Source organism: Dipodomys merriami, unplaced genomic scaffold (assembly GCF_024711535.1).
Source record: "Dipodomys merriami isolate MVZ:Mamm:240054 unplaced genomic scaffold, mDipMer1.0.p SCAF_15, whole genome shotgun sequence".
Taxonomy (NCBI): Eukaryota; Metazoa; Chordata; class Mammalia; order Rodentia; family Heteromyidae; genus Dipodomys; species Dipodomys merriami.
Genome location: NW_027202826.1, coordinates 9687670 through 9714316, shown reverse-complemented (window position 1 = coordinate 9714316; position 26647 = coordinate 9687670). Strand labels below are relative to the sequence as shown.

At 36.0% G+C, this 26647-nt stretch overlaps 1 protein-coding gene across 3 annotated transcripts in view; it reads left to right on the top strand.

Annotated features, from left to right (window-relative positions):
* Lrba (LPS responsive beige-like anchor protein) overlaps positions 1-26647 on the top strand; it is a 445034-nt gene that overhangs the window by 92309 nt on the left and 326078 nt on the right. For all 3 annotated transcript variants that reach the window (XM_070022191.1, XM_070022190.1, XM_070022192.1), the window contains exons 23-31: positions 3766-4824; positions 6333-6511; positions 7977-8130; positions 8543-8723; positions 10795-10922; positions 11352-11459; positions 13695-13854; positions 14362-14803; positions 24456-24601. In XM_070022191.1, the coding sequence (XP_069878292.1) occupies positions 3766-4824; positions 6333-6511; positions 7977-8130; positions 8543-8723; positions 10795-10922; positions 11352-11459; positions 13695-13854; positions 14362-14803; positions 24456-24601 (2557 nt within the window). The remainder of the gene's footprint in view (positions 1-3765; positions 4825-6332; positions 6512-7976; positions 8131-8542; positions 8724-10794; positions 10923-11351; positions 11460-13694; positions 13855-14361; positions 14804-24455; positions 24602-26647) is intronic.

The window sequence follows — 26647 nt, the reverse complement described above, 5'->3', positions numbered from 1 at the left end:
ATATGTCATTAGGCAGCTCCATATATTATTAGGGCATTTTGTTCTGATGGAAAACTGTTTAATATCAAAGTAAAGTTAATAGTTGTGGGATGAAGGTGTAGCTCAGTAGTAGAGTATTAGCTTAGCATGCATCGTGAGCAAGGTTCCTGGGTTTAACCCAGCACTGTCTCCCTCTCCCCTCCAAATAAGAGTGTCTGTTCCTAATTGAAATTGGTAGGAAATACAGTACAGTAGAAAAACGCACAAAGGAGGTCATGAGACGTCCCACAGAAAACTATGTATAAAATGTTAGATGTATACAAAGATGCACAACCTATTTACTGTAAAAGAGACTGAAATGAAACTATCCTGAACTAGATGACCAAGAAACATTAGGTGAAAAAGCTAAAGAATGTGAGGTATTGTGGATTTGTATGAGTAAAGTAGACTGGAAACTATAAAACAATACTCTGGGAGGATACATGACAAATCATTAGACGATAAATTGTCTACTTTTTAAAAAAAATCAGGGTTTTTATAGGTGAGATTCATTGGAAGAGGGATATTTTTATTCCGTGAAATGTATTTGATCCATGTGAATATACCTGTTCCATTTTAAAAATTTCATTACATGATTGAAGGTATAGAGCTTATTATGTATATTACTTGATTTCCTTATAGTTTTGTTTCCTTTTGACATTGAACTTATAAAAATGTTATTTCCATAATTCATTTCCTTCAGTAGTTTGCTTCTGATATTATAGGCTTTAACATTTAGTTTTATATCTGGAGTATCTAGGATGGTAACACAGATACTTTGTATAAAATACATTCTTAACATTTTAAAAGGGTTAAATTTGTAAACATTTAAAAGATATGAATTAGGGAGACAATATTTATTTCTCCTTTATCTTCTACTTAGTAAATTTGGGTGCCAATTAATTTGAAAGTAATGGCAAAAGGTATGTTGTAATTATTACCTCATAAGTATCTTTAGTGGTTTATAGAAGTTCTTTCCAAACATTACAAACAGCTTATAGATTAACTATCAAATGATTGTGAAGATTAATGACTAGTCTTTTAGCTGGGTAATTTAGAACAATATCTGGTAATTAATTAGGAATAATCAGTTTTAAAATCACAAATACCTTAAGGAAAACAGCATCAAAATGGATAACAGCAGTGGTAATTATATCATTGCTTCTTAAGTTTCAGACGCTTGAATATATTAAAGGGAAATTTAAAAACTAGTGAAATCTAGAAATTTAGAAGTATTTCATGCTTTAAAGGGAAATGCTTTCCAAGCTGTAGTTATATGATCTATAAATCGAATACTTGGAAGTCTCAGAAATGTTTTATTCCTTCAGAATAAAACAAAAAGATATGAGATTCAAGAAACAGGACATGTCGCATAGAAGACAGAGGAGGGGACCCTCCGGCATCAGAATGAAGAGGCATTTTGAGATGTCTGCTATGTAGCAAGATGTAGATGGTGGTCTAGCCAGACTGGAGCAGTTTGAGTCAGAAACAGACATAGGACAAATATGAAATGCTAGCAGGTTTTAGAATTTGGTTTTTAAAGTCTGAGGGCAGATTTCCTACATGAAATGGGCATAGTGTTCTGGGTAACTTGGCTTCTGTTTCCATGTGCTGAATTCTTTCTCTCCCTTGTCTTACTGTTTGAATCTCTGCTGCCTGAGAATTCTCACTCTGCCCCTCAAAAAATGCTGTTCTGACTTACTTCTGGAGGTAGAGATTAACCTTGGCGAGCAGGATATAGTGAGTTTATTCTGAGGGCAGTTAGTGTGTACAGTTTGGGAGGAACTCACAGGGAACTATGAGATTGGTAATATATATATTAACATGAGTAGTATGTCCATGGGATTGAAAAAATACAGTTCTTTAATCTGCATGTAGGTTATATATACTTATTTGTATTGGTATATTATATGAAATTGACAAAAGCCCTTCACTTGAAGAAGATCAAAACCTATTAAAACTAATCTCACTCTTTAGTAGTGGTAGAAACAAATGGTTTATTTTAAAACTTTAAGTTTGTTAATATGTAACTTGCCTTTCTTAGGTAATGATACATAGTCTATCAATGAAGAAATGATCTACATAAAGTCAGCTGTTTGTACAGTAGGTTAAAAGGCTTTAAAAAAAATTTTTTTTTGGCCCATTGTAGGGCTTGAAATCAAGGCGGGGTTGCTGACCTGAGCCTCTTTGTGCTCAAGGCTAGCACTCTACCACTTCAGCCACAGCACCACTTCCAGATTTTAAGTGGTTAATTAGAGATGAGTCTCATGGGGACTCTTCTTTGGGTGGCTTCGAGCTGTGATCCTTGGATCTCAGCCTCCTGAGTAGCTAGGATTACAGGCATGAGCCACTGGTGCCTGGCTCAATAGTATATTTATGTTTATATTTTCTTCATATGTTATATTTTTTCTGTTGTGTGTTTGGGGAGTTTGGGAGTAGTGAAATTCCCTTTGAAACAGATGGAAATCATATAATGATGGATTTAAGGTCATCTTTGGGAGAGTATCAGTATTTTTCCACTTAATATTGGAATATGAGAATATTCACAGTATTAATTATATAGTAGTCAGGTAAAAAAGCAAAGTGGTAGAATGATGGATTAATTGAAACTTTCAGATGATTAGTGAGCAATTCGGACTTGAGGGTTATAGTTGACCTTTGAGGAAGATTTGGATTTTTTTTCATGAGTAAAATCACTTTATGTAGCTTAGTAAGATAAAGGTTTTATAATTGATAAATATATTGAAAATTGCTATAATAATGTGCATCATTGATTGATAGGTGTTTTTTCCATCTGTCCTGAGGACAAATCATAGGCAAGTAAATTTACATTGCACTTGAAGCAATGCACTATTTAGTGTGTAATGCTTTTCCAAGTGATAAATATTTAGATCCTGGTTCAAGTTGTAGAGACTAGTATAATAGTGGATTCCTTTCCTATATACCTTTGCAAATAGGTTAATTATGTCTGTTTGGGATTTCATGCTGTGACATCTATGATCATTAAAATTACTTGACTACAGTAAGGAAAATTAAGCTTTATTTCTTGTCTCCTCCCTCCCTCCCTCCTTCCCTCCCTCCCTCCCTCCCTCCCTCCCTCCCTCCCCCTTCTCTTCCCTCCCCTCTCCCCTCTCCTCTACTCTCCCCTCTCCCCTCCCCTCTCCCCTCCCCTCCCTCTGTCCCTTCCTCTGTCCCTTCCTCTGTCCCTTCCTCTCTCCCTCCCTCCTTCCCTCCTTCCCTCCTTCCCTCCCTCCCTCCCTCCCTCCCTCCCTCCCTCTCTCCCTCTCTCTCTGTGTCTTTCCTTCTTTCTTTCTTTCTTTCTTTCTTTCTTTCTTTCTTTCTTTCTTTCTTTCTTTCTTTCTTTCTTTCTTTCTTTCTTTCTTTCTCTTTCTTTCTCTTTCTTTCCCTCCCTCCCTCCTTTCCTTCCTTCCTTCCTTCCTTCCTTCCTTCCTTCCTTCCTTCCTTCCTTCCTTCCTTCCTTCCTTCCTTCCTTCCTTCCTTCCTTCCTTCCTTCCTTCCTTTGTTTCTGCCTCTCTTTCTTTATTTCCTTCTTTCTTGCCTGGGCTGGCTTTGAACTGCAATCCTCAGATCTCATTCGCCTGAGTAGCTAGGAATACAGGGGTGAGCCACCGGCTCCTGGCTTATTTCATTATTTATTGAATGTTTATTTGAAAAATTATTGAAACCATTTAAATTATACATTTTATTTACTGTGCTCATTTTTTATGTTGTACATTTTTCATCTAGGTCACTTTTGAAATACACAAAGAAAACCTTGCAACTATATTTAGGGAACAACAAGGAAAAGTTGATGAAGAAATAGGGCTGTGTTCTTCAAGTCCAGTTCAGGCAGTCACTGGCCCTAGTAGAGAGATTGATGTTTCAGTGGCATCCCAGTCATCAGATAAGAAAGATTCGCCTGTCCCTCCTCATTTCACCAGAAATAGTGATGGAAACTTAAGTATTGAGAAGGCAAGTTCAGCAGAATTTTCGTCCAACATTGAACTGCAAGTGCATGATACATGTAATGAAGAAAGGAAAACTGAGCAGGACAATCAGGAGTTACTGGATGAAGTCACTTTGGAAGAGATACCAACAAATGAGACAAATGATGCAAGTGACTTAGAAGCATCTTCTGGGGCAGCTGAACCAGTAACTGCTTTCTCTGATTCTTCGAAAACACCTGGCAAGGATTCAATAACCATCAGTGAAGTAACTACTTCTGTAAGTTCTCCTTCAGAAGAAGATGCTTCAGAGATGCCAGAATTACTGGAAAGGTCTGTGGAAGAAGACGATGATGACTATGTGGAACTGAAGGTGGAAGGCAGCCCTGCTGAGGAAACCAGTCTGCCCACAGAGATCCAAGATCATAGTTCTACTTTAGCTGCTTCTAAAGCCAGTGAAACATTGGAAATGGTTAGTAATGACCACAACTTAATAACCAAAGAGGAAGCACCTGTAACTGAAAAGCAAACTGATACCGAAACTGGAAATTCTAAAGATTCTGGATTCTTGACTATGACGGCATCAGGGTCTTTAGCTACCTCACCAGAAACTACTGTTTCCCAAACAACTGTACAGTCAGACACTGATCAGGTGCTAGAGGAAGGGAAGGAAGCAACTAACTTGGCTGGAGATACCAAATCAATTATTGATAGTTCTAGTCAGGTTTTTGAGGCTGCTGCTACTTCTGAGCAAAAGATTGCCAAGTTGGATGTTTCCAGTGTTGCTTCAGATACTGAGAAACTGGAACTAAAGGCCAGTACAAATACAGAAGCACCTCAGCCTCATCGACATGTTCATGAGGTAAGTATATGTATTGTCTTACTGAGGTGTATTTGCATGAGTTAAAATAGAGCAAAGATATTATTTTGGGTTTGGTTGACATCCTATTAATCATTATATAAGTCTAATGAATGTAAAGATAATATTCCAAATGGTTGCTGGTATTTGGCAATTATTGTGGATTTATTTTCTTACGGTAGTGATCGAACCAGAGCCTTAGACATGCAATGCAAGTCCTCTGCCCCTAAGCTACATCCCCAGTCCCAGAGTGAGTTTATTAAATAGCAACTTTATTATAATTCTTAACACAGCGGTATCAAATGTTAACCATTTTAAACTTTAGGAGTGGTGCAATACTGATTTATAAAGAAAATATTAGAAATACTTGTATTTCATTGTTTGACAAACCCATTTATACCACATTAATAGGAGAACATCTATGCCAGTGTATACTTTTTGTTGGCCAAGTTTGTGATTTAACTTGTATCATGAGGTTTGAGAGAGAAGATTCAGTCTATGATCTAGAGGTGCAACTTTCTCTTCTGTCAGTATCGTAGAGAGATGTATGAGATGGTAGTTGGTTTCACATTTTCATTTTCTCCTTTCCCTTTTTTTTTATTTTTATTTTTTGGTTAATTTGTTTGTTCTATGTTGTTCTTTCTTTTAGTATTTTCTTTTCTTTCTTTCTTTTTTTTTTGGTTGGTCATGGACCTTGGGCGCATGGGCCTGTACGCTGTTCCTGAGCTCTTCAGTTCAAAGATAGCACTCTGTCACTTGAGCCACAGTGCTACTTCTGGTGTTCTTAGTGCTTTATTGGAGATAAGAGTCTCACGAACAGCCGGGTGCTGGTGGCTCACGCCTATAATCCTAGCTACTCAGGAGGCTGAGATCTGAGGATCGCGGTTCAAAGCCAGCCCAGGCAGGAGAGACCGTGAGACTCCTATCTCCAATAAACCACCAGAAAACCGGAAGTGGCGCTGTAGCTCAAGTGGTAGAGCACTCGCCTTGAGCTGAAGAGCTGAGGGACAGCGCCCAGGCCCAGAGTTCAAGCCCCATGACCGACAAAAAAAAAAAAAAAAGTCTCACGAACTTTCCTGCCCGGGCTGGCTTTGAACCGAGATCCTCAGGTCTCAGCCTCCTGAGTCACTAGGATTACAGTTGTGAGCCACTGGTGCCTGGCTAGTTTATTCTTTATTCTAGCCAATTAATAATGTACCTACTACTTGAATTATAAATATTACCTTTCTTTAAGCTAAGATGAAAAAAATGAGACCTCCTGATTTCTTTATGAGAGCTACATAGTGGCAGTACTTAACATGGTTGCATGCTAATTACAGTTGCATTGTGATAAACATTTTTGATAACTGTGCTGTTTCTACTAAAATATTAATGTTATTATTCATTGATGATTTTTCTCTAGTTTGGTTCTATAGTGTCTATTAGGTGAATTTCACAGAATCTACTAAATTGTTTAATGCCTTTTTTTGAAGGTGAACTTACTTTATTACTTAAAAAATTTCCTGTATTAGATGTCAAAGCAACAAGAGCAGCCAGGACAAGGAACAGCACCCCATGCGGTTGATGGACAAAGAAGGGATTCCAGATCATCTGTGTTTCGTATTCCTGAGTTCAAGTGGTCTCACATGCATCAGCGTCTGCTCACTGATCTCTTATTCTCCATAGAAACAGATATACAGATGTGGAGAAGGTTTGTCCATATATTTCTTAAAGAGGAAGTATATAGATCTAAGTTTCTATTTTCAAAGACTTAGATTTAGGCAGTTATTTTGTAAGTTAACTACAGACATTGATTTGAAAAAAAAAAACTATTCTACAGAAGGGTTTCATTGAGATCACACTTATTCTCCTTTATATGAATGGAATCCCTGTCAAGATTACAAAACATGAAAATTTGAAATTTTTCTTTTAAAGAATCTGTTGATAACCTTCTTAGTATATTTTATTCCATGGATTATTCCAGAAGGTAAGTATGCCAAATGAGGTGGTTACTTGAAGTACTAGAAATAGACATTTAAGTATAACTTTCTTTTTTTTTGGGTCCAGTCGTGGGGCCTGAACTCTGGGCCTGGGCGCTGTCCCTCAGCTCTTCAGCTCAAGGCTAGTGTACTACCACTTGAGCCATAGCACTGCTTCCGGCTTTTTCTTTTTCTTTCTGCTTATGTGGTGCTGAGGAATCGAACCCAGGGCCTCATGCATGCAAGGCAAGCGCTCTACCACTGAGCCACCTTCCCAGCCCTAAGTATAACTTTTTTTATGCCATTAACATTAGAAATATTTTAGACTTTAGATTGTGTTATGTTGTTAGATTTAGAATTTCATAAATGCCTGATGCATATATTTGTATTTGACTCCTAAAATCTTTCAAAATCATTTTAGGCCATTATTAAGGAAGTGGTAATAGATCAATTGTACCTTTAGCACCATTTATCTCTTAATTTTTTCCACATGACTTTTCAGTGAGGATAATTGACTCAAATTTTCTCCCTCCCCATTTGGTGGCAATTGGATTTGAACTAAGCTTTGTACTTGCTAGGCAGATCCTTCAACCCTTCAGCTTTGCCTCCAGCCGTTTTTGATCTGGTTAAGGTCTTGTTCCCCACACCCTCTGCCCCCAGGTGGCCTGGGCACTGATATCCATTATGCCTTTGCCATAGCTGGGGTAATAGGTAGCCTTTTCTACTGCGGTGGAATCTCACAAACTTGTTTTGTTAGGTTAGCCTAGAACCATGATCTTTCCTATGTTAGTCTCCCATGTAGCTGGGTGACAGGTGCATGCCAGCTGTTGGTTAAGATGGAGATCTCATGAACTTTACTGTCCAGGCTAGCCTCAAACCACAGTCCTCCTGACCTCTATTTCGTGAGTAGCTAGGATTACATGTGTGAGCCACCTGCACCCAGCTTCAAGTTTTTAAATGAGATATAAGATGAATAGTGTTTATGTTTCAGCTCTGAAGGGGAACATGGATAGTAACTGCTGACATACAGTGGTCTACTTCTTCTGAAGAAATGCATCTCCAAAATACCCAGTACATCATTATCTTTCCTCAGTTGTGAAGACGAAGCAACAGCACCTTCTTATCCTCCCCTCAAGTAGGCAAATTGTGATTTCCTTTCATTAGCTTTCTCAGTAAACATCATTTATTTTTGGACAGCCATTCAACAAAGACAGTTATGGACTTCGTGAATAGCAGTGATAATGTCATCTTTGTACACAACACAATTCATCTCATCTCTCAAGTGATGGACAATATGGTCATGGCTTGTGGGGGTATACTGCCATTGCTTTCAGCTGCTACATCGGCTACAGTAAGGACTTAACTACTATATACAATTGGTGTGAACTCAAGAGTACTATGTATTCTTATTGATTAAAACTTGAATGTGGTCATTTCTGTGCATCACAACCACTATAATCCAAAATCAACAGAATCTTTTGCAGTTACCTGAAGGGATTTTAGAATTTATTTCAGGAATGAAAAGGCTAGAAAGAATACTGTTTTCTTAGGGATGAGTCAGCTAGTGAAAAATATGATTGACAATGTTTCCTGAATGTTCCCATTGTCTTTGTATTTTAGATGAAATAAGTAAATGACTCTATTGTGTTAAATTTCTGTTAGCCTGACTTTCTGTAAAATTTAGAAATTTGGGGGATATATCTGGCAAAATTAGATTTTCATCACAAAGGAGATATATAAATGTCAAACTTTATTTCTTACAGCATGAACTGGAGAATATTGAACCTACTCAAGGCCTTTCAATAGAAGCCTCTGTGACATTTTTGCAGAGGCTAATTAGCCTTGTGGATGTACTTATATTTGCAAGTTCTCTTGGCTTTACTGAAATTGAAGCTGAAAAAAATATGTCTTCTGGAGGGATTTTACGACAGTGTCTCCGGCTGGGTGAGCTATTAAAAACTATTAGGAATTTAACATTTTTCAGACATCCATACATTAAGATGAAGATAGAGTTTTTTCCTTTCAGGAGCAGGTCTATATACTAGTCAAGTTGCCATATATCTAGGGCTATGCTTAGTAGTGGTTAACAGGTTGGGTAATAGGGAAGATATAATTTAAAGAATCTGCTAAGGAAAGGTGATGATGGCCAACATTTCCTTCTTCCCTTCCAGCTTGTTTTTGTTCTAAAATAGTGCTGTTAAAGCTTTTGTGAATCACTAGATGATCTTTTTAAAATGTGCATTAGATTATAGGAGCCTAGGGTGAGGCCTAAACTTGTCCAAGTTCTGTGTGATACTGGTTTCTCTTAACAACATACATTGAGTAAAAAGGTTCAAAACTGACATTGCAATTTAGTCTTTATTCAAGTAAGCTATGGAAGTTTCTTGAAGTACTTAATAAAGTCATCAATTCTCTGTTACCTAGGAGCAGTTCTTCCTTAGGTAAAAGTAGAAGTATTCAAAATAGTTTTTTAGTGTTAACTTCCTCAGGAGAAGCAAAAACATTTTTGCTGTGCACAAGATTTCCTCTTGTATCTAGTTGTAAGTACTGAGAGAGTTTGTTAAATGACTTACTTATTAAATGAAGAGAGATGGTGGAAGACATGGAAGTAAACCCTTAGAAATCACAACTGCTGTATAAAGACAGATCAGACATAAGGCATCTATGAAGATGTGACATCGTCAGACCTAAAAATGAACTGTTATTTCCATACTTACCAAGAGTATATGTTACATCACTAGTAAATATGTATGCTATAGTTTTTGTATAATTGCTATTTTTATTCAGGATGCCAGTTAAAGTATTTTTAGAGTTTGGATGCTCTAAAAGAACTTAGTAATATAATGTATATAAAGTTACTTTAAAGATTGTCTGTTTTTGCTGGTGAGGTGAAATCAGTCTGTGCTTTCTAGTCAAACAAAAAATTTCTCCATTCAAAGCTACTATTTTGTCCCTAATTTGCTCTTCTATCCTTCTTCATTTTAAGACCTTGAATGCTATGAATTTATTTGAGAATTGAAAATTATGTAGCATCAAGCAACTAATAATTGTTCAAAATCAAAATTAATTTCTAAATCTTAAGTGCCTGATTGGAAAGCTTCAGAGAGAAAATTTTGGACAGCATATGTATCAAATTCTGCTTTCTGTTTCCTACATTCTAATTCTTTTAGTGTAAACCAGTGAATATTAGAACTGGTAAAGATTCCTGTGAATGTTATATTGTCTTCCAATATAACTTAAGAAAGCCCTGGGAGCTGAGAGTTCATTGCTCCCACTTGTAATACTAGCTACTCAGAAAGCTGAGATCTGAACTTCCAGATTTGAAGGCAGCCAGAGCAAACAAATCTGATTGACTTTTATCTCTGATTACTAGCAGAAAACTAGAAGTGAAGATATAGCTCAAGTGGTAGACTAATGCTGTGAGCAAGAAAGCCATGCAAGAGTGCAAGGCACTTAGTTCAAATCTCCAAACTGGCAAAAACAAAAAGGAACTTAACAGTTTAATTATTTTCATTTAATGAAGGCAATCATCCTAAACTAGTTTGTAGAAGTATGAATTACCTTCCCCCTGTACTCTTCCCCCCACTTTTTTTTGTTTGTATGTGGTTTTTTTTTTTCCTTATTGGTTTCATAATGAAAGATTGATCTACTTATGACACTTCTGTGGAGCAGCAGTATACTCTTATTTTCCTCAACTGGGCTGGGAATGCAACTCACTGGGAGTGCATTTGCCTAGTGTGTTCAGGGTTTTGAGATCCAGCCCCTTGTACTGTCCCACCTTATACTGCCCCCCAGCCCCCAAATGCTTCCATTTTCTTTGGGTCATGAGCTATAGCTGTATACAGCTTTCTGTTCTTAACAAGTTCTTACAAATGGGGAAAATGAGACAACAAACACTAGGTGATGGTTTACAGTGAAATTTTACGTGCATTTGATTGTGTAGATGACATATTCACTCTGTAAACTTAACTGTATTTTTTTCTTTCCTGATTTTTTTCCTTTAAATAAATTACAGTTTGTGCAGTGGCCGTAAGGAATTGCTTAGAGTGTCAACAGCATTCACAGCTGAAAGCTAGGGGAGACTCAGCAAAAGGCCTGAAAACAATACACTGCCTGGTTCCCCTGGGGAAATTAGCAGCAAAAGTAAGCATACAGAATCATTAATTAAAAAACAAAACACTAGAAACATTCTCATCTTTCCCAATTAAGATCTTAAATTATTTTGTTCATTTCACTGTGAAGTTAAATAAGTCTGACAGAGATCCTAAAGTAGTTATTTTAGTTTTTGAGCAGAACAGTCAAATGTTTGTGTTTAAATATACAGTAAAGATTTGCTTATACTTAATCTTGTCTGCTTTTCCAAATGTTTACTTTTCTTGATTCTTTGATACCTTTTCCTTCAAATATGTCAAAGCTTCTAACAAAACTCTCTCTACACTTCTCCATCCCCCAAGAAGAAAAATATATGGAAAAAGATGGAAAAAGGATGTTAAAACATTCTTTTTTTCCCCCATTGGGATACTGTGTATATTTCTTAATCTCTGTAGTACATATTTTTTATTTTTATTTTAGAGTCCAGTGGACGTTGTGACTGGTGGTATATCTCCAGTAAGAGATCTTGACAGGCTCTTGCAAGACATGGATATTAATCGGCTTAGAGCAGTCGTTTTCCGAGATATAGTAAGTTCAATTACTTCTTACCAGTACTCTCTTATATGATAGATTTTTTTTCATATGCCAAGAACACTGGGAGTGAGAGTTGTTTATGATCTAAAGTAGTCCTGTAAAGGTGGTCCGAGAAACCACTTCTGAGCATGATTTTTGGACTCTCAGATACTGGACAAGATTATCTGTGTAAGTGGAACTCCTATATGAGAGTGATGTTACTAATAGGAAGAATGCAGTATTACATGGTGAGCAGTGTTGGTCTTCACATGAACTCAGCAAGTCCAGCAACTCCTTGAATTGTGCACTTTCATTATTCTCATCTATTTTATAGATGAGGAATCTGGGGCTCAGAGAGCTTAGGTAACTTGATCATAATGATGTTGCTGTGAATGATGGAGTCAGCATTCTCACCCAGCAGTCTTAACTCTGATATACATACTCTGTGTGGGTAGTGTATTCCTTATCTGAACATTTAATATTTTCCTTGCAAAGGTATATTAATGTAGCAATATATCTTTTTTTTTTAATTTTTTTTTAATTTTTTTATTGTAAAGATACTATACAGAGGGTTACAGTTACATGAGTGAGGTAATGAGTACACTTCCTCTTGAACATTGTTACCCCCTCCATTGTTTTCCCCCTACCATCCCTTCCCTCCCTCCCTTCCCCAAGGTTCTTTTTTTTTTTTTTTTTTTTTTTTTTGATTGTGATTAAGTGATTACATAATTTCTGGAAATTCACAGTATTGTGGAATAATGATGCTCATTTAAAGTCACAAGTTCATTCTAACTTTCCTGGAGCAAATTGTCTATCACAGTCTGTAATATATAACGGTGCTCATATAATGTAGCAATATATCTTAATTATGAAGTGTTCCTCTCAATTTAGTGTTTTTTGTTTTTATAGATGAAAATTAATTTTTAGCTGATTTTGATATAGAATATGACCGATTTTCACATAGAAATTTTAACATGTAGAAAAAAGAAAGATTAAAATAAAAATTTTTTGTAATTTCACTCTAGGGAGTTTTACTGTTAGTAAATACTATGGAACACTTTTTGCACATTTAGTGTCTGGCATAGGCTCAGCCAACTTTTTTTATTCTAAATTTAGTATTACTTGAGTAGTCTTTACTTTTTAGAATTTGGCAGGGTTATTTTTTTGTTAAAAATCATTTTGTTTAAGTCTATTTTGAAAAGTTACTGGAACAGTGATGTGTATGTTGCACTCTTGGAGGCATAGTTAGACACAGAGTTCACTGATATACACACAGAGATAATCTATAGATCAGGATGGTCTCTGCTAGAAGTCAGTTTAGTTTGTCCTTTTCCTTGGTGGCAGACAGTATATTTCTTTCTTACTTTCTTTTTTTGACAGTATATTTTTTTTCTTTTTTTTTTGTTGGTCATGGGGCTTGAACTCTGGGCCTAGGTGCTCAGCTCTTCAGTTCAAGGCTAGCACTCTCCCACTTGAGCCACAGCACCATTGGTTTTCTGGTGGTTAATTGGAGATAGAAGTTTCACGAACTCTCCTGCCCAGGCTGGCTTTGAACTGCTATTCTTAGATCTCAGCTTCCTGAGTAGCTAGGATGATAGGCTTGAGCCACCGGCACCCAGCTAAGACAGTATATTTCAATCCTAGACATGTAATTGTTTGTGCTTTCTGTTCTGTTCCTGATAGCCTTCTATTTCCTCCTGAATATTTGTAACATATTTTAGTCTCATTTATACTGTGATGTTTTATGTATTTAAATTTTGTGGTTGTGAGTAAAAACAACCAGTTATACTCATTTAGTTGCAGTTACTATTGAGTAATGTTATAAAGTATGCTATAGCAAATTGGTTTGGATTCAGTTACTCATTTATTGAAGTTCATTTGTGTTTTCTTTTTCTCTGTTTTGTAAGTGTAATGGCTCTTGTTTAAAGGCAATTTATCAGTCATACTAATCTTTGTTTAGACAAATTTGTTTGTAAATTAACTTACTATAAATAATAATCTGTTAGTTTCTCTGTACATTGAAAGATTTATGAACATATGTTACATTTAGAAATTAAGCTTACTGTGGTGGTGCATGCCTGTAATTGTAGCGTTCTGAGATATCAATACTGAGGTAGAAAGATTGTGAGGTCTAGGCCAGCCTGGGCTACATAGTGAGATCCTGTCTCAAAAAACAAAGTTAAGATGTGAAATAAAATTAAATGTGTTGTTTAATAATGACATGAACAACTTCTTCAATTTCTTTCCTAGGAGGATAGCAAACAAGCTCAATTCTTAGCTTTGGCTGTTGTATACTTTATCTCCGTTCTTATGGTCTCAAAGTATAGAGACATTTTAGAACCCCAGCATGAGAGGCAGAACCAGTCATTTAAGGAAACTAGTAGTGAAAATGGGAGTGCATCCCTCCCTGGTAAGTTTACATATTTTATTTCATGGTACCCAAAGTTCAAGTAAAACTTTACTGAGAGAAAATACTGATTCTGGAACTTAATTTCAATTATGTATGAAGATAATATATTTAGTTTCATGTGTTGAACTTAGATGTCTTTTAACATATGTAGGGAAGGCAGTTAGCTAAAGCAGGATTTTTTTTGTGGGGGGAGTAGATAAGTGTAGATGGAAAGATATCAGGACTAAGGACTGAACTACTGTAAGTTCCTCTCGTCCAATAATTTAGGTGGGAGAAGATGATATTTCATTATGCTATTTCTTTTGATTTTAGATGTGTTCACTTAATATAGTATGTATATTATAAAAGTTTTCATATATTATGAAAACTTTTATGTTACTTTTGACTATATGCTATATATTTCCATTTAAAGTATAGGAGGGCTATTAAGACCAAATATACCTTTTTATTATTAGTTGTGAATATTTTAATTTGCTCTTTTTTTTTTCCCCCCTGTTTCTGGGTAAGATGTAGAAAACATACCAGCAACATTCAGCCCTTTAACTCTTTCGTCAGTGGAAGAATCAGTAGAAAGCACCTCATCTACTCGAAGGAGGGACTCTGGTCTTGGGGAGGAAACTGCTTCTGGCTTGAGCAGCCATGTGTCTGTGTCTTCACCAGCAGTCCCGCTGGGCGTCAGTGCAGGACCAGATGCCATCAGTGAGGTGCTCTGTACTCTTTCCTTGGAAGTCAATAAGTCTCAGGAAACCAGAAATGATGGAGGAGATGAGTTGGATAACAAGGCAGTTCCAGTTTCAAAAAATGTCAACGTGAAGGACATTCTTCGAAGCTTGGTTAACATACCAGCAGATGGAGTCACAGTGGATCCTGCCCTTCTACCACCAGCCTGCCTTGGTGCCCTTGGTGATTTGTCTGCTGAACAACCTGTGCAGTTCAGATCTTTTGACAGGTACTACATGTAGTCTTTTGTTTTACTATAATTATATTTGCAAATCAGAAAAGATAAATAGGAATTCAGATTGACTTGGCATTTTTTATACCTTCAACATTAAAATGCTTTCTTGATTCACATTTTAAATATATTTTTTGGTTTGTACATTGCAGATTTTTATTTTCATACTAGTAAGCTTGTTTTCAAAAATGGGTATGGTGGCTCAAGCCTGTAATCTTAGCGATTTGGGAGGTGGAGATTGGAGAATTAATAGTTTGAGGCCAGCTTAGCCAAAAACCTCAGGGGACTCCATCTTGACCAGTGGCTGGGATAGTTGTGCATACCTGTCATTCCCCTGACCCAGGGAAGCACAAATAGGATGGAGATCAAGGCTAGCCTGGGCATAAAGTAAGATGCTGTCTCAAAAAATAACCCCAAAAGGTGGTAGTGTGTCTGCAGAGCAAGTTCAAGGCCCTGAGTTTAATCCCCATTGATGACCCTTGCCAAAAGAAAAAAAAGAAAAAATATTGTATTGATAAATTTTATGTAAAATACCTTTTTTTTTTTTGTTTTTGTTTTTGTTTTTGGGTCCGGTCGAGGGGCCTGGGCACTGTCCCTCAGCTCTTCAGCTCAAGGCTAGAGCTCTACCACTTGAATCACAGTGCCACTTCTGGCTTTTTTCTTTTTTTGCTTATGTGGTGCTGAGGAATCAAACCCAGGGCCTCAAGCATGCAAGGCAAGCGCTCTACCACTGAGCCACCTTCCCAGCCCTATTTGTTTATTTGGGTTACAAGTTAGAAATTACCTATACTTACACTCCCTTGCTACCAGTACCATGTCAATCTTTGTAAAAAAAATTTGGAACCAGATGATGTTGGCTCACACCTGTAATCCTAGCTACTCAGGTGTCTGAGATCTGAGAATTGTGGTTTGAAGACACCTCTGGCAGGAAGGTCTGTGGGACTCTTTATTTCCAACTAATCACCAGAAAATTGGAAGTGGAGCTGTGGCTCAAAGTGATAGAGTGCTAGCCTTGAGCAAAAGAGCTCAGGGACAGCACCCAGGCCCTGAGTTCAAGCCCCACAAGTGACCAAAAAAAAAAAAAAAAAAAAAGGTGAATCTGGATTCTAGTGACACAGGAATTCAACAAAATATTCAGAATCCTATCAGCTGAAAAAGCTGACTGTAGATTCCTGAACTTTCTTGATCCTGCTTCCTTAAGAAACCTTTTGAAAATTTGCATGATCATTTTCTTTATGTCTTATAAAAAATGTGGTACTCACTAAAATATACAATTAAAATATATGCTTTTTATTGTGTATCCATATATTGAAATATGGATGGAAAAGAAAAATGTATTAACAATAATTGGTAAACTACTACTTTTTTTTTTGGCCAGTACTGGGGCTTGAATTCAGGACCTGCTTACTGTCCCTGAGTGTCTTTTGCTGAAGGCTAGCACTACTATTTGATCCATAGTGCCACTTCTGGCCTTCTCTGTTTATGTGGTACTAAGGAATCAAACCCAGGGCTTCCTGCATGCTAGGCTAGCACTCTACCAATAAGCCACACTCCCAGACCTTTTAATCTTCAGATACTTTCTGATTTTAGTAACTCTTTCAGTTCTTTATAGTAAAAGAATCAAGTGCAAAATTATGGATTGCATTTAGTTACTGTATTTCTTTATTGTTTTTTAGTCTAGAAGAGTAATTTCTCAGTCTTCCCTTGAATTTAGTAATTTTGACAGTTTCAATGAAGGTAGCCCAGGCAGTTTTAGAAAATCTCCGTTTTAGATATTCCTAATATAGCTTCATTATTAGATTTGGATTAATTCATATTGGCGGTTTCGTAGAGATGACACTGAATATTCTTGTTATATCCTATCAAGTGGCTTTCTGGTTTCATTGCTTATGAAACTCACTCTGATTCCTAATTAAAATATTGTTTTTCTAGTTTTTTTTTTGTAATGAGAAGATATTCCTTGTAAAGAAATGAGACAAAACTCCATCATCCTCATCACGATCTCAGGTCATTCATTTTACAGTTATATAGCTTCCTATTTCATTCAGTGGCTTTTAATCTATCATCATTAATATTTTTATTATTTCTGTTTTTATTCAAATTGTTGATGTTCTGATTTGGCCAATGGTATTGCCATGTAGTTGACCTCTGTTTTTGACACATTTCAATAATTTAGCCTTTTCTTTGTGAATCTGTTTCATTGTTATTTACATCATTGTTGGATTATACAGTGATATGCTTTTTAGTTATTTTAGTCTTTTCCCTGTTTGAGATTTTTTTTTCCTCTCTTCTCTCTCCTCCCATATCCTTCTGTTTCTTTCATATTCAGACTTGAGTGATCCTCTCCTTAAGATACTTGATTTTATATACATGTAAATATTTCTAAATCTAAAAAAAAGATCTGAAATTAAAATTTCTGGACTCAAGCATTTCAGTTAAGAATCATTCACCCTATACTATGCAATCATTAAAGCGAGAAGGGTAAAACACCGTTATCAGAATAAGATGATAATTTTACACTGTCAAAGTACTGTACAAAAAAGTTTGGTCTGTAGGCTGCTTTTCAAAAGGTGTGTGTGTGTGTGTGTGTGTGTGTGTGTGTGTGTGTGTGTGTGTGTGTGTGTGTGTGTGTGTGTGTGTGTGTGTGTGTGTGTGTGTGTGTGTGTGTGTGTGTGTGTGTGTGTGTGTGTGTGTGTGTGGTGTGTGTGTGGTGTGTGTATGTATATGCCTCAAAAAGTATTCCTTGTACAATTAATGTTTGCTAATAAAAATTAACCAGCAAGGGGATGTGAAGCAGGGAATATATATCAAACTGTTCAGGATTGTAGCTATATTTTGAAGATGGTGTGTAGTATTAATTATCACATTTAAAATTTTTCTGTTATAAGTGGTTTAAATTTGTATAAATAACCAACAGTATTTAGAAATAGTTGTGTGGCTGTGTTTTTAAAGTGAATGTATCCTACTAATAGTAAAATGTTTTTTAATAAGTGACTAAAATTTTATACATTTTTATTTTCATTTATTTTATTTTATTTTATTTTTTGTCAGTCATGGGGCTTGAACTCTGGGCCTGGATGCTGTCCCTGAGCTCTTCAGCACAAGTGCTCTACCGCTTGAGCCACAACACCACTTCCTAGTTTTATTTTCTTTAAAAATTTTTGAAGTTGAATCTGTGACTTATTGATGCCTATGTGAAATGTTTAAATTATTTAGAAAACTATTCTTTGGTAGTGCATTTTAAGAGGTTTTATGAAATTGAAAAAGAGGTAATTTTGCTGGTAGCATTTTTATCAGGATGTTTTGTGGAACTTAACATGTCTGGTATTTATCTAACATTGTCTGATGGAGTGAAAACTGCTCTGTTTTTCCCTTTCCTTTTCTTAGCAAGAGACACTTTTTGAAAAACTTTCATGTAGCCTTGGGCCAATGGAGTATCTTTGGGAATTTCAAAGCATCCTTCTGATCACGTATTTATCTCAGGAATGCTCTGTCAGAAATCACAACTCTCCTCATATCTTAAGAATTATCAACTTCCAAGCAATAGCTGGAAAGTTTAGAGTAACAGCTTCATGAGTGAAACCTTGCTGAAAGGCTGCCAGGTTGTGGGCCTTTGTGAACAGAAAGGTGTTTGTGTTCATTCCCATGCCAGATTCTTGCTCTTATCTAATTCGAAGATCCTCTCTGGTGATTAGTGGATGCCAGGGATTTATCTTGATAAAGTTCAAGGACTTGTCTGCCTTTTCAACTGGATCCTTAGGGACTAAAATACCAGGTTAAAATGATCTTTTCTCTTGAAGTGAACTATTTGCATGTTAAATAAAATAGAACTTATGTGGAAGTTTGTGATACTTGAATTTTGGAGCCACATGTATGTGGAAGATACTATTACTATTTATTTGCTAATTGTTAATTATTTAAAAGGTATTTTCAAGTGGTTTAGACTTAAAAAGGAAAAGATTAACAACATTTTCATTTGGTATGTGAGCAACTTTAGGAAAAGTACTTCTTTCTCAGTGGTTTGATGGGATAACACATTGTAGTATAAATGAAATCATTCTCATGTGTCCTGGATATATAATGCCTCACACATATTAAGTGCTCATTAAAATGAGTTCATAAAGACTTCCAGGAAAAAAATTTATGATTTTCATTCTTGGCTTTTAATTGTTAGTTTGGAGAACCATCTTGCATAACTGGTTATCTGTCTTTTATTTTTTATGACAAAAATTGGATTACTTTTTGTTAAAACTGAAGGTATTCAAAATTAAGACTATTATTTTTTAAACATTAAAATTTCAGTTTGTTCAGTAGAAATCTAAGTGCTGGTTGGTACAGCTCTGTATTAAAGTGTGTGCTTAGCATACACAAGGCTCTGGATGGTTCAGGCTCTGAGGCCATAAATCAGGTTGGGAGAAAAGGAGAGGAGGAGGGGTGAGGGGAGGAATAGGGGAGGAGAAGAGAGAGGGGAGGGGTGGAAGAGAAGAAGAAGGAAGAGATAGGAAGAAGAAAGAAGAAAATGACCACCTTGATTTGTTGTCTAAAATGTCAGAAAAATTCCTAGCATATTGTCTGCATATTTCTTCTAATGAATGTTGCACTTTATTTCCAAAGATAATATGAAATGCTTAGTTCTTACATGATCGGTCTTGAGTAGTGTTCACTTTAAACTGTTTAAATTGTTTAAACTGTGGGATTTACATTTACTAGTTTATATTTATACTTAACATACAAGATTTCTTCTGTTGAAGGTTTTTGTCTTTTACACTGTAACTTTACAGTGGTAACGAAAATAGTAAAGGAAATATGTCTTAGAATCTGCTTACTATTGTTTTTGTAATTGGCTCATTACTTTAAACTTTCTTTATTTTTATGTGGCCTAAAGCTGACACATTATTATATTACTTCTCAGAAGGAATGTTTGAGTTAATTAATTTAGAAATTTTTAGTGGCCTTTTACATACTAATTACAGAGTTAGAATAAAGAATGCAGTTTTTTCCTTATAAACAGACATATTGCCTAATTTTCTATCTTGATTATAATGCAAAATTATGTTTAAATATTAGTATTATGATGATGTTGGAAAACTGAATTTACTAAAACTAATTATAAATGTGTATGAATTGTATGGTATGTGAATTATATCTTCTATAAACTTAAAAAAAAAGCCAATATGAGTCAGGTGCCTATGGCTCACATCTGAAACCAGGATTGTAGTTGGCAGAAGAGTCTGAAACTTGCCAGCACTAGTGACCCACTCCTGTAATCCTAGCTTCTCAGGAGGTTGAGATTGGAGGATCACATTGAAATCCAACTTGGACAGGAAAGTTTGTGAGGCTCTTTTCTTCAACAAACCACCAGAAAACCAGAAGTGGTGCTGTGGCTCAAAGTGGTAGAGCATTAGCCTTGGGCAAAAGAGTTCCGGGACAGCACCCAGGCCTGGAGTTCAAGGCTCCCCACCCCCCACCCCACTCCCCCAGGTCATCACCACTACCAACCACCACCGCCAAGAAAATTCTGAAACTCTATTTTTATTGAAAAAAGCTTAGTGTGATAGTGCCACCTCTATTGTTCCAGCTGGGATAGGAAAATATCAAATAGTTGGAAAGTAGTACAGGCACAAAGTGAGACCCTATCTCAAAAATAGTTGGTGCAAAAAAGAGCTGGAAGCCAGATGCTAGTGGCTCACGCCTGTAATCCTAGAACTCGGGAGGCTGAGATCTGAGGATTGAGGTTCAAAGCCAGCCTAGGCAGGAAAGTCCGTGAAACTCTTATTTCCAATAAACCACCAGAAAACTAGAAGTGGCATTGTGGCTCAAGTGGTACAGCACTAGCCTTGAGCTGAAGAGCTGAGGGACAACACCCAGGCCCAGAGTTCAAGCCCCACTACCAACCAAAAACAACAGCAAAAAAAACAACAAAAAAAACAACAAAAAAAAACTGTACCTGCTTCGCAAATATGAGGTTCTTAGTTCAAACCTGAGTACTGTCCTTTACTCTCCCACAAAAGTCAGTTTAAGGAAATAGGTGAAATAGATGCTCTAGTTTTAGACAAATGTAGATTTGTAGTGCAGTTCTATGATTTATTTAGGCAAAGTTTTAAGATAGAATTATTATTTGTGTTTGGATTGTTTTGCAAACTGGATAATTCCTGCCATATTGTCAGGGTTCAATGGGAAAAAGCTGCTACTAGAATTTATAATTTCATGTCACATAAAAGATTTTGTAGGAGAATTTATGAACAGAATAGTGTATTATGAACTTTGACTTGAATCTGGGAAGGCTTACCACTAAGCAAGTTTTTGAAATGTAAGATCTGTTGCCATGTAGAATAAAGAGGAAGGCTTTTAGTTGATGAATAGCATAATGAAGAGTTGGAGTATGCTTAAGACTCATCAGAGTATGTTATAAAAATGTGTGAAGAATGTTGAGTAAAATGTAAATGCATATAAGAGACTAGATTTCAAATGTACCATTCTTAAAAGTATATGCAAGATATTAGGGAGTATTCATTGAACTGCATGAAAGAATATTTCACGACAAAAATCATAATAGCAGAAGATGAGGATCAGAAGTAGTCAAGTTCTTTTGTTGTATTTAATTAATGATGCCATCTCAGACAAATAGGGATTCTGCATATTATGCAGCATTTGCAGTGAATATTTTTCTATGATCAGTTTTCTAATGAATTATTATGAAAACAGACAAACCTACAGAGAAGTTGAAAAAACTGTACATCAGATGTCCATAGAACTATCACTGAGAAGCTAGTTGCTGTTAGTTTTATTTCCTTTATCATGTAACTCTTCGTCAATCCTCCTTTTTGGATGCAGTTCAAAGTAAGTTGTAGACAACAGTTCACCTCACGCTTAAACTGCAGCTCCCTAAGTAGAGACCCATATGGCTTTTCAAAGGTAAAATTTACACATAGTGAAAAGCACAACTCTCCATGTCTCTGTATCTGCGTCTTCTCCCCCTCCTTCTCTCCCTCTTTTTCTCCTCCTCCTACTGAACCTAGGACCTGGACCATGTTGGCAATGTTCTACAACTGAGCCCTTATCCCTGAGCCCCAAAGGCAGAAATCTTAAGTGCAGTATTTGATGAGTCTGACAATTTCATAGACTAGTAGGCACAAAAATCAGGATATCAGTAGTTGTGGCTGTTCTTCAAATTCCTGCCACTGTGCCCCAGAATAGTTATTATTCAGATTTTTCTATTGTAGATTAATTTTGCCTGTTCTAGAACTTCTTGTAGAAGTGAATACAGTATATGAATTCTTCACATTCTGTAAGGGATATTTTTTCAACATAATGCTTTTGAGATATATTTCTTCTTATGTTCATTTCCCTCTTCAATAATTTTATTGCTGAATAATATTTTATTGTTTAAATATATAGCCATGTGAAATTTTAATTTTCCTGCATAAAGGACATTTGAAACATTCTCAGTTTTTAGCATAATGGTATATATCTTCTGTAGAATTAATTTTTTTTTAAAGAAAAGTCCTAGGGGTGAAATTTTGAGGTCATAGGGTTGACATTGGTCTAAACCTTTGATTGTAGAAAAAAGCTGTTTTACTATCCTAAGCATTATTTTCCATTGCTTCTTTTACTACATGTTTATTTCTTGAGGAAACTAGATTGTGATAATTCCTTCTTTTGTAAACAAATGGGAAAATGAATTCTTCACATTTCTCCTTTCTTCTCTCCAAAAGTAGGTTGCTAGAGTATAATGACTTTTCTTAAAGAGTGGCTTGTAAATTTCTGTTTAGTGTGGGGGAAAAAAAGCACAAACAATATTTTGTATTCTGAAAGTACTACCAGACATGTGAATAGAGGAAACACAGACACAAATATACATCATATCTACTTCCCTTTAAGTTGATAATCTTTATCTGATAGAGCTACCATGACTAGTGCACTGTTTTGGATTAGGGGCTCAGGTGGCTGTTGCTTCTATTTTTTAGTATATAGTTAACATTGGCAGTCACCCTTATAATGATGTGACTCCAACCTACCCCCAAGTACATTGGATAAGCCATGCCTAGCACAAGAGAAGTTGATTTAATTGGCAACAGTATTTGCCCTCATATGATAGGCACTGAAGTAAAACGGAACCTAATTCAGTTTGTGTTCTCTTTGAAATAACAACAAAAAGGAATATTGGAATTGCATAATTTCCCCTTCTGCATGCATTTATTGGGATCAAGTACCTAAGTAACTTTGTTTAGAAACGGAATACTTTAAAGCTACTGAGGGAATACTTGCAGCTTGTAGTTATAGTATTGTCAACAAAACTGTGATTAAATAAATTGAATGTTGAAGACTTTGGGCTTATGGTTAACACCAGGTAATTAAAAGTAAGCGCTGCTGTGGGAGTGCGTTATATATCAGCTGTCCTTTTTACCTCATTAACTAGGTTTTTGCATGTTTATGGAGCCAATTTCAATTAAAAATGCCTTCTAAGTTATGTCTAACAGGGTCTTTTAGTTACTATTTTAGTATAAACTATTCTATTTTAATTGAAATTGGTATGTCATAAAATACCTTTTTTTGTGAATACATCAGATAAACAATTTTGATTATTTGTTTTTTTACATTTTTTCAGCTTATGCCTTATCCATTGTTTTATATATGCAGCATTGTTAAAGGATATAGTCTTGGGGACTTAAGAAAAGAAAAATGGAGCTATGTACGTTTTTTAAGATCTGCGCTCTTTCAACTTAGATTTCTAAGTTTTTAGGATGTCATATTATCAGTGCATTAAAATCTTTGTAGAATTGGGTTGAGTTTTCTGTTTTAGTTTAGAGGTTAAAAAGTTAATTACTTTCTACTTGAGTGTCTCAAATTTTGTTTCTTAAAATATATTTTTGATTATATTTTATCTGTTAAATAATTAAAGATTATCTAATATAAAAAAAAATCCTGTATGAGCCAGGAGCCAGTCACTTATGCCTGTAATCCTAGCTATTCAGGAGGCTGAGATATGAGGTTCAAAGCCAGCCTGGGCAGGAAAGTCTGTGAGACAATTTTCTCCAGTAAACCACCATAAAACTGGAAGTGACCCTGTGGCTCAAGTGGAAGAGTGATTGCCTTGAGCTGAAATACTGAGGGACAGCACCCAGGCCCAGAGTTCAAGCCCCACAACCAAGAGACAAACAAAAAATCCCATGTGGTAAATGTAAGTTTAAGTGTAAAACATGGACTGTTTTTTATACCTGGGCCTTGAACTCTGAGCCTGGGCACTCTCCCAGCTTTTGTGCTCAAGGCTAACGCTCTACCACTTGAGCCATAGCTCCAATTGCAGCTTTTTTTGTGTGTGTGTGGTTCAGGTAGAGATAGGAGTCTCACAGACTTTTCTGCTCAGGCTGGCTTTGAACTGTGTTCCTCAGATCTCAGCCTCCTGAATAGGTAGGACTGCAGGTATGAGCCACCAGTGCCTGGCAACATTGTCTTATTTCTAAAACAAATTGTCTGCAAATAAAGTATGAGCAACATTGATTTCATGTTGGGAAAATATTCTAAATTATACATCAAAATAGTGATAGAAAAAAAATAGAAAAGATTAACTTACAGGTTTTATTTTTAAATTTATGTAATTAACTCAGGTGATTTGCATTTTAAAATCTATTTTCTTTCTTTATTATAGAAGTGTGGTAATTGCAACAAAAAAATCAGCAGTCTTACCCTCCACACTTTCTACAAGTGCTCCTACCACTGCACCTACCAATGCTGTCAGTGTGGTTTCTTCAGTAGATTCAGCCCAAGCCTCAGATGTGGGTGGAGAGTCACCAGGTGAGTTAGGGCATGTAAAAATCTAGAGAATGCTTTTCACAAATGCTTCTAGCTTATATAAAAATCTGGAGAAATTAAAGATATGACAAAGATTTAATTCCTAGGATCTACTCTGGTTCTGAATGTTGATTGCCATTACTTTTTTTCAAATATGTTGCACCATGCTTGAAAGCATAAATGACTAGAACAAAATTAAACCTAGTTCAGTAAAGGAACTGAGCACACATTCCTCAAAAATTTATATGCTGAGTGTTTACAAATTGGCAAGATTTAGTTATTTACTAAACTACTATACTCTCTTCTATTTATTGGAGTAATGAATATTATTAGTAAGGTATTCTTTAATGTTGTGGGAAAATATTTGAGTTGTAAGTCTTTGCTTTATATTTATATTTAGTCCAAAAGGCTTATCTTTATTCATCTAGTGAAATTTTGATTTAATAAGGAATTTTTATTGTTAATGTAGATCATCACTCAAAGAACTAAATGTTCCAAGAGACAGGTAGGAAGATACATGCTATGCGTGGGCACGCGCATGCACATGGGCACGCTCCCGCGCACAAACACACACACACACACACACACACACACACACACACACACACAGTGTAGCAAAGTTTAGGGATTAAGAATTGACATTTGTTTTAGTGACTATTGCTAAGAACATTACTTATTTAGATCCGTAGGGATCTTGAATAAACAATTGGCTGCTCCCTGGATAGATGCTAGACAGATGATCTATTTGCATTTCCCTTTTTGTTCTTTTGAATGTCTGGAAAACTGTCAGTTTGAAGGAGTCAGCTTATCAGTGCTAAGATAACAAAAAGATAAGTCAGTATCCTTTTACTATGGAAGGTAGTGCCTGCATTTACATATGTGTGATCATTTGATAGAAATACTTAATGTGAGATTAATCTGAAACAATTTATCACTTACTGGTATTTTGTGTGAGTTGAAAAAATACTACAGTTGGAAATTGCATTTTCTTTCTGGCAGAAGTGAAGGACCACCTCCTATAAAATTAGTGATACATTTATTCTTTCACATGAATTTTTTTTTTATTATCGCTGCTGATGATTAATGTGTCTTTGTTGGCTAAGTAGTTTTAAGACCTAAAAAAATCTGTTTTTTGCAGTGTTTTCTTTTAGGTGTGAAAATTGATACTTTCCAAAAAGTAGTACCAGAAAATAATTATTACTGTTTCCTTTGTCAAATTTTTAGCATACATTTCAACTCACACTAGGGTCAGAATTATTACCATAAGTTCTGGGTGTGGTGCAAGGCCAATGACAAGCTTTCACTGGAAGCATTTTCTTGTAGGGGACAATAGTTAGAGTTTTTAAATATTCATGACTGTGTTTTATTCAGATAAATGAAAGTTTTTTTGTTTTTTCTTTTTAACAATTTGGCTTTGATTTCTTTTCCCTTCTGTTTTTAAGAAGTCTATAATGTAGATTTCTTTTTCCCTTCTGTTTTTAAAAAGTCTATAATGTAGAAGGATATTGTAAAAATGAGTCAAAGGAGTTAGGCTAGGGAGAGGTAAGTAGTGACCAGTAAGTGCCATGGTCTCAAGGTAGCAGAAGCTAATTAGGAAAGAGGGATGAAATTTGGGGACTGAGGCAGTATGGTGTTTCAGTGGAGCAGCCTACCACCTCTTAGTCTTCTAGTGAGTGTGCTGTGCTCTCCAGACATCTCTGCCATCAAATGAAAATCCCCAATAAAGGCCTTGCCATTGCCACCTATGATGTGAAAAAAACCATCTATTGAAATATAGGGTGACAAGGAAGTGGCGCTGTGGCTCAAGTGGTAGAGTGCTCGCCTTGAGCTGAAGAGCGCAGGGACAGCGCCCAAGCCCAGAGTTCAAGCCCCATGACCAACCAAAAAAAAGAAAGAGAAATGGATTCTATGGGGTCCTAGCAGGAAGGCATTGGTCTAACAGGGAGGATGAAGGAGATTGAATACTTTCAAAATAGATTATTTGCAACTAAGAAAATACAATGAAATATAGGGTGACAAATGTAGTTAGTTCTGTATAACAATTACAGT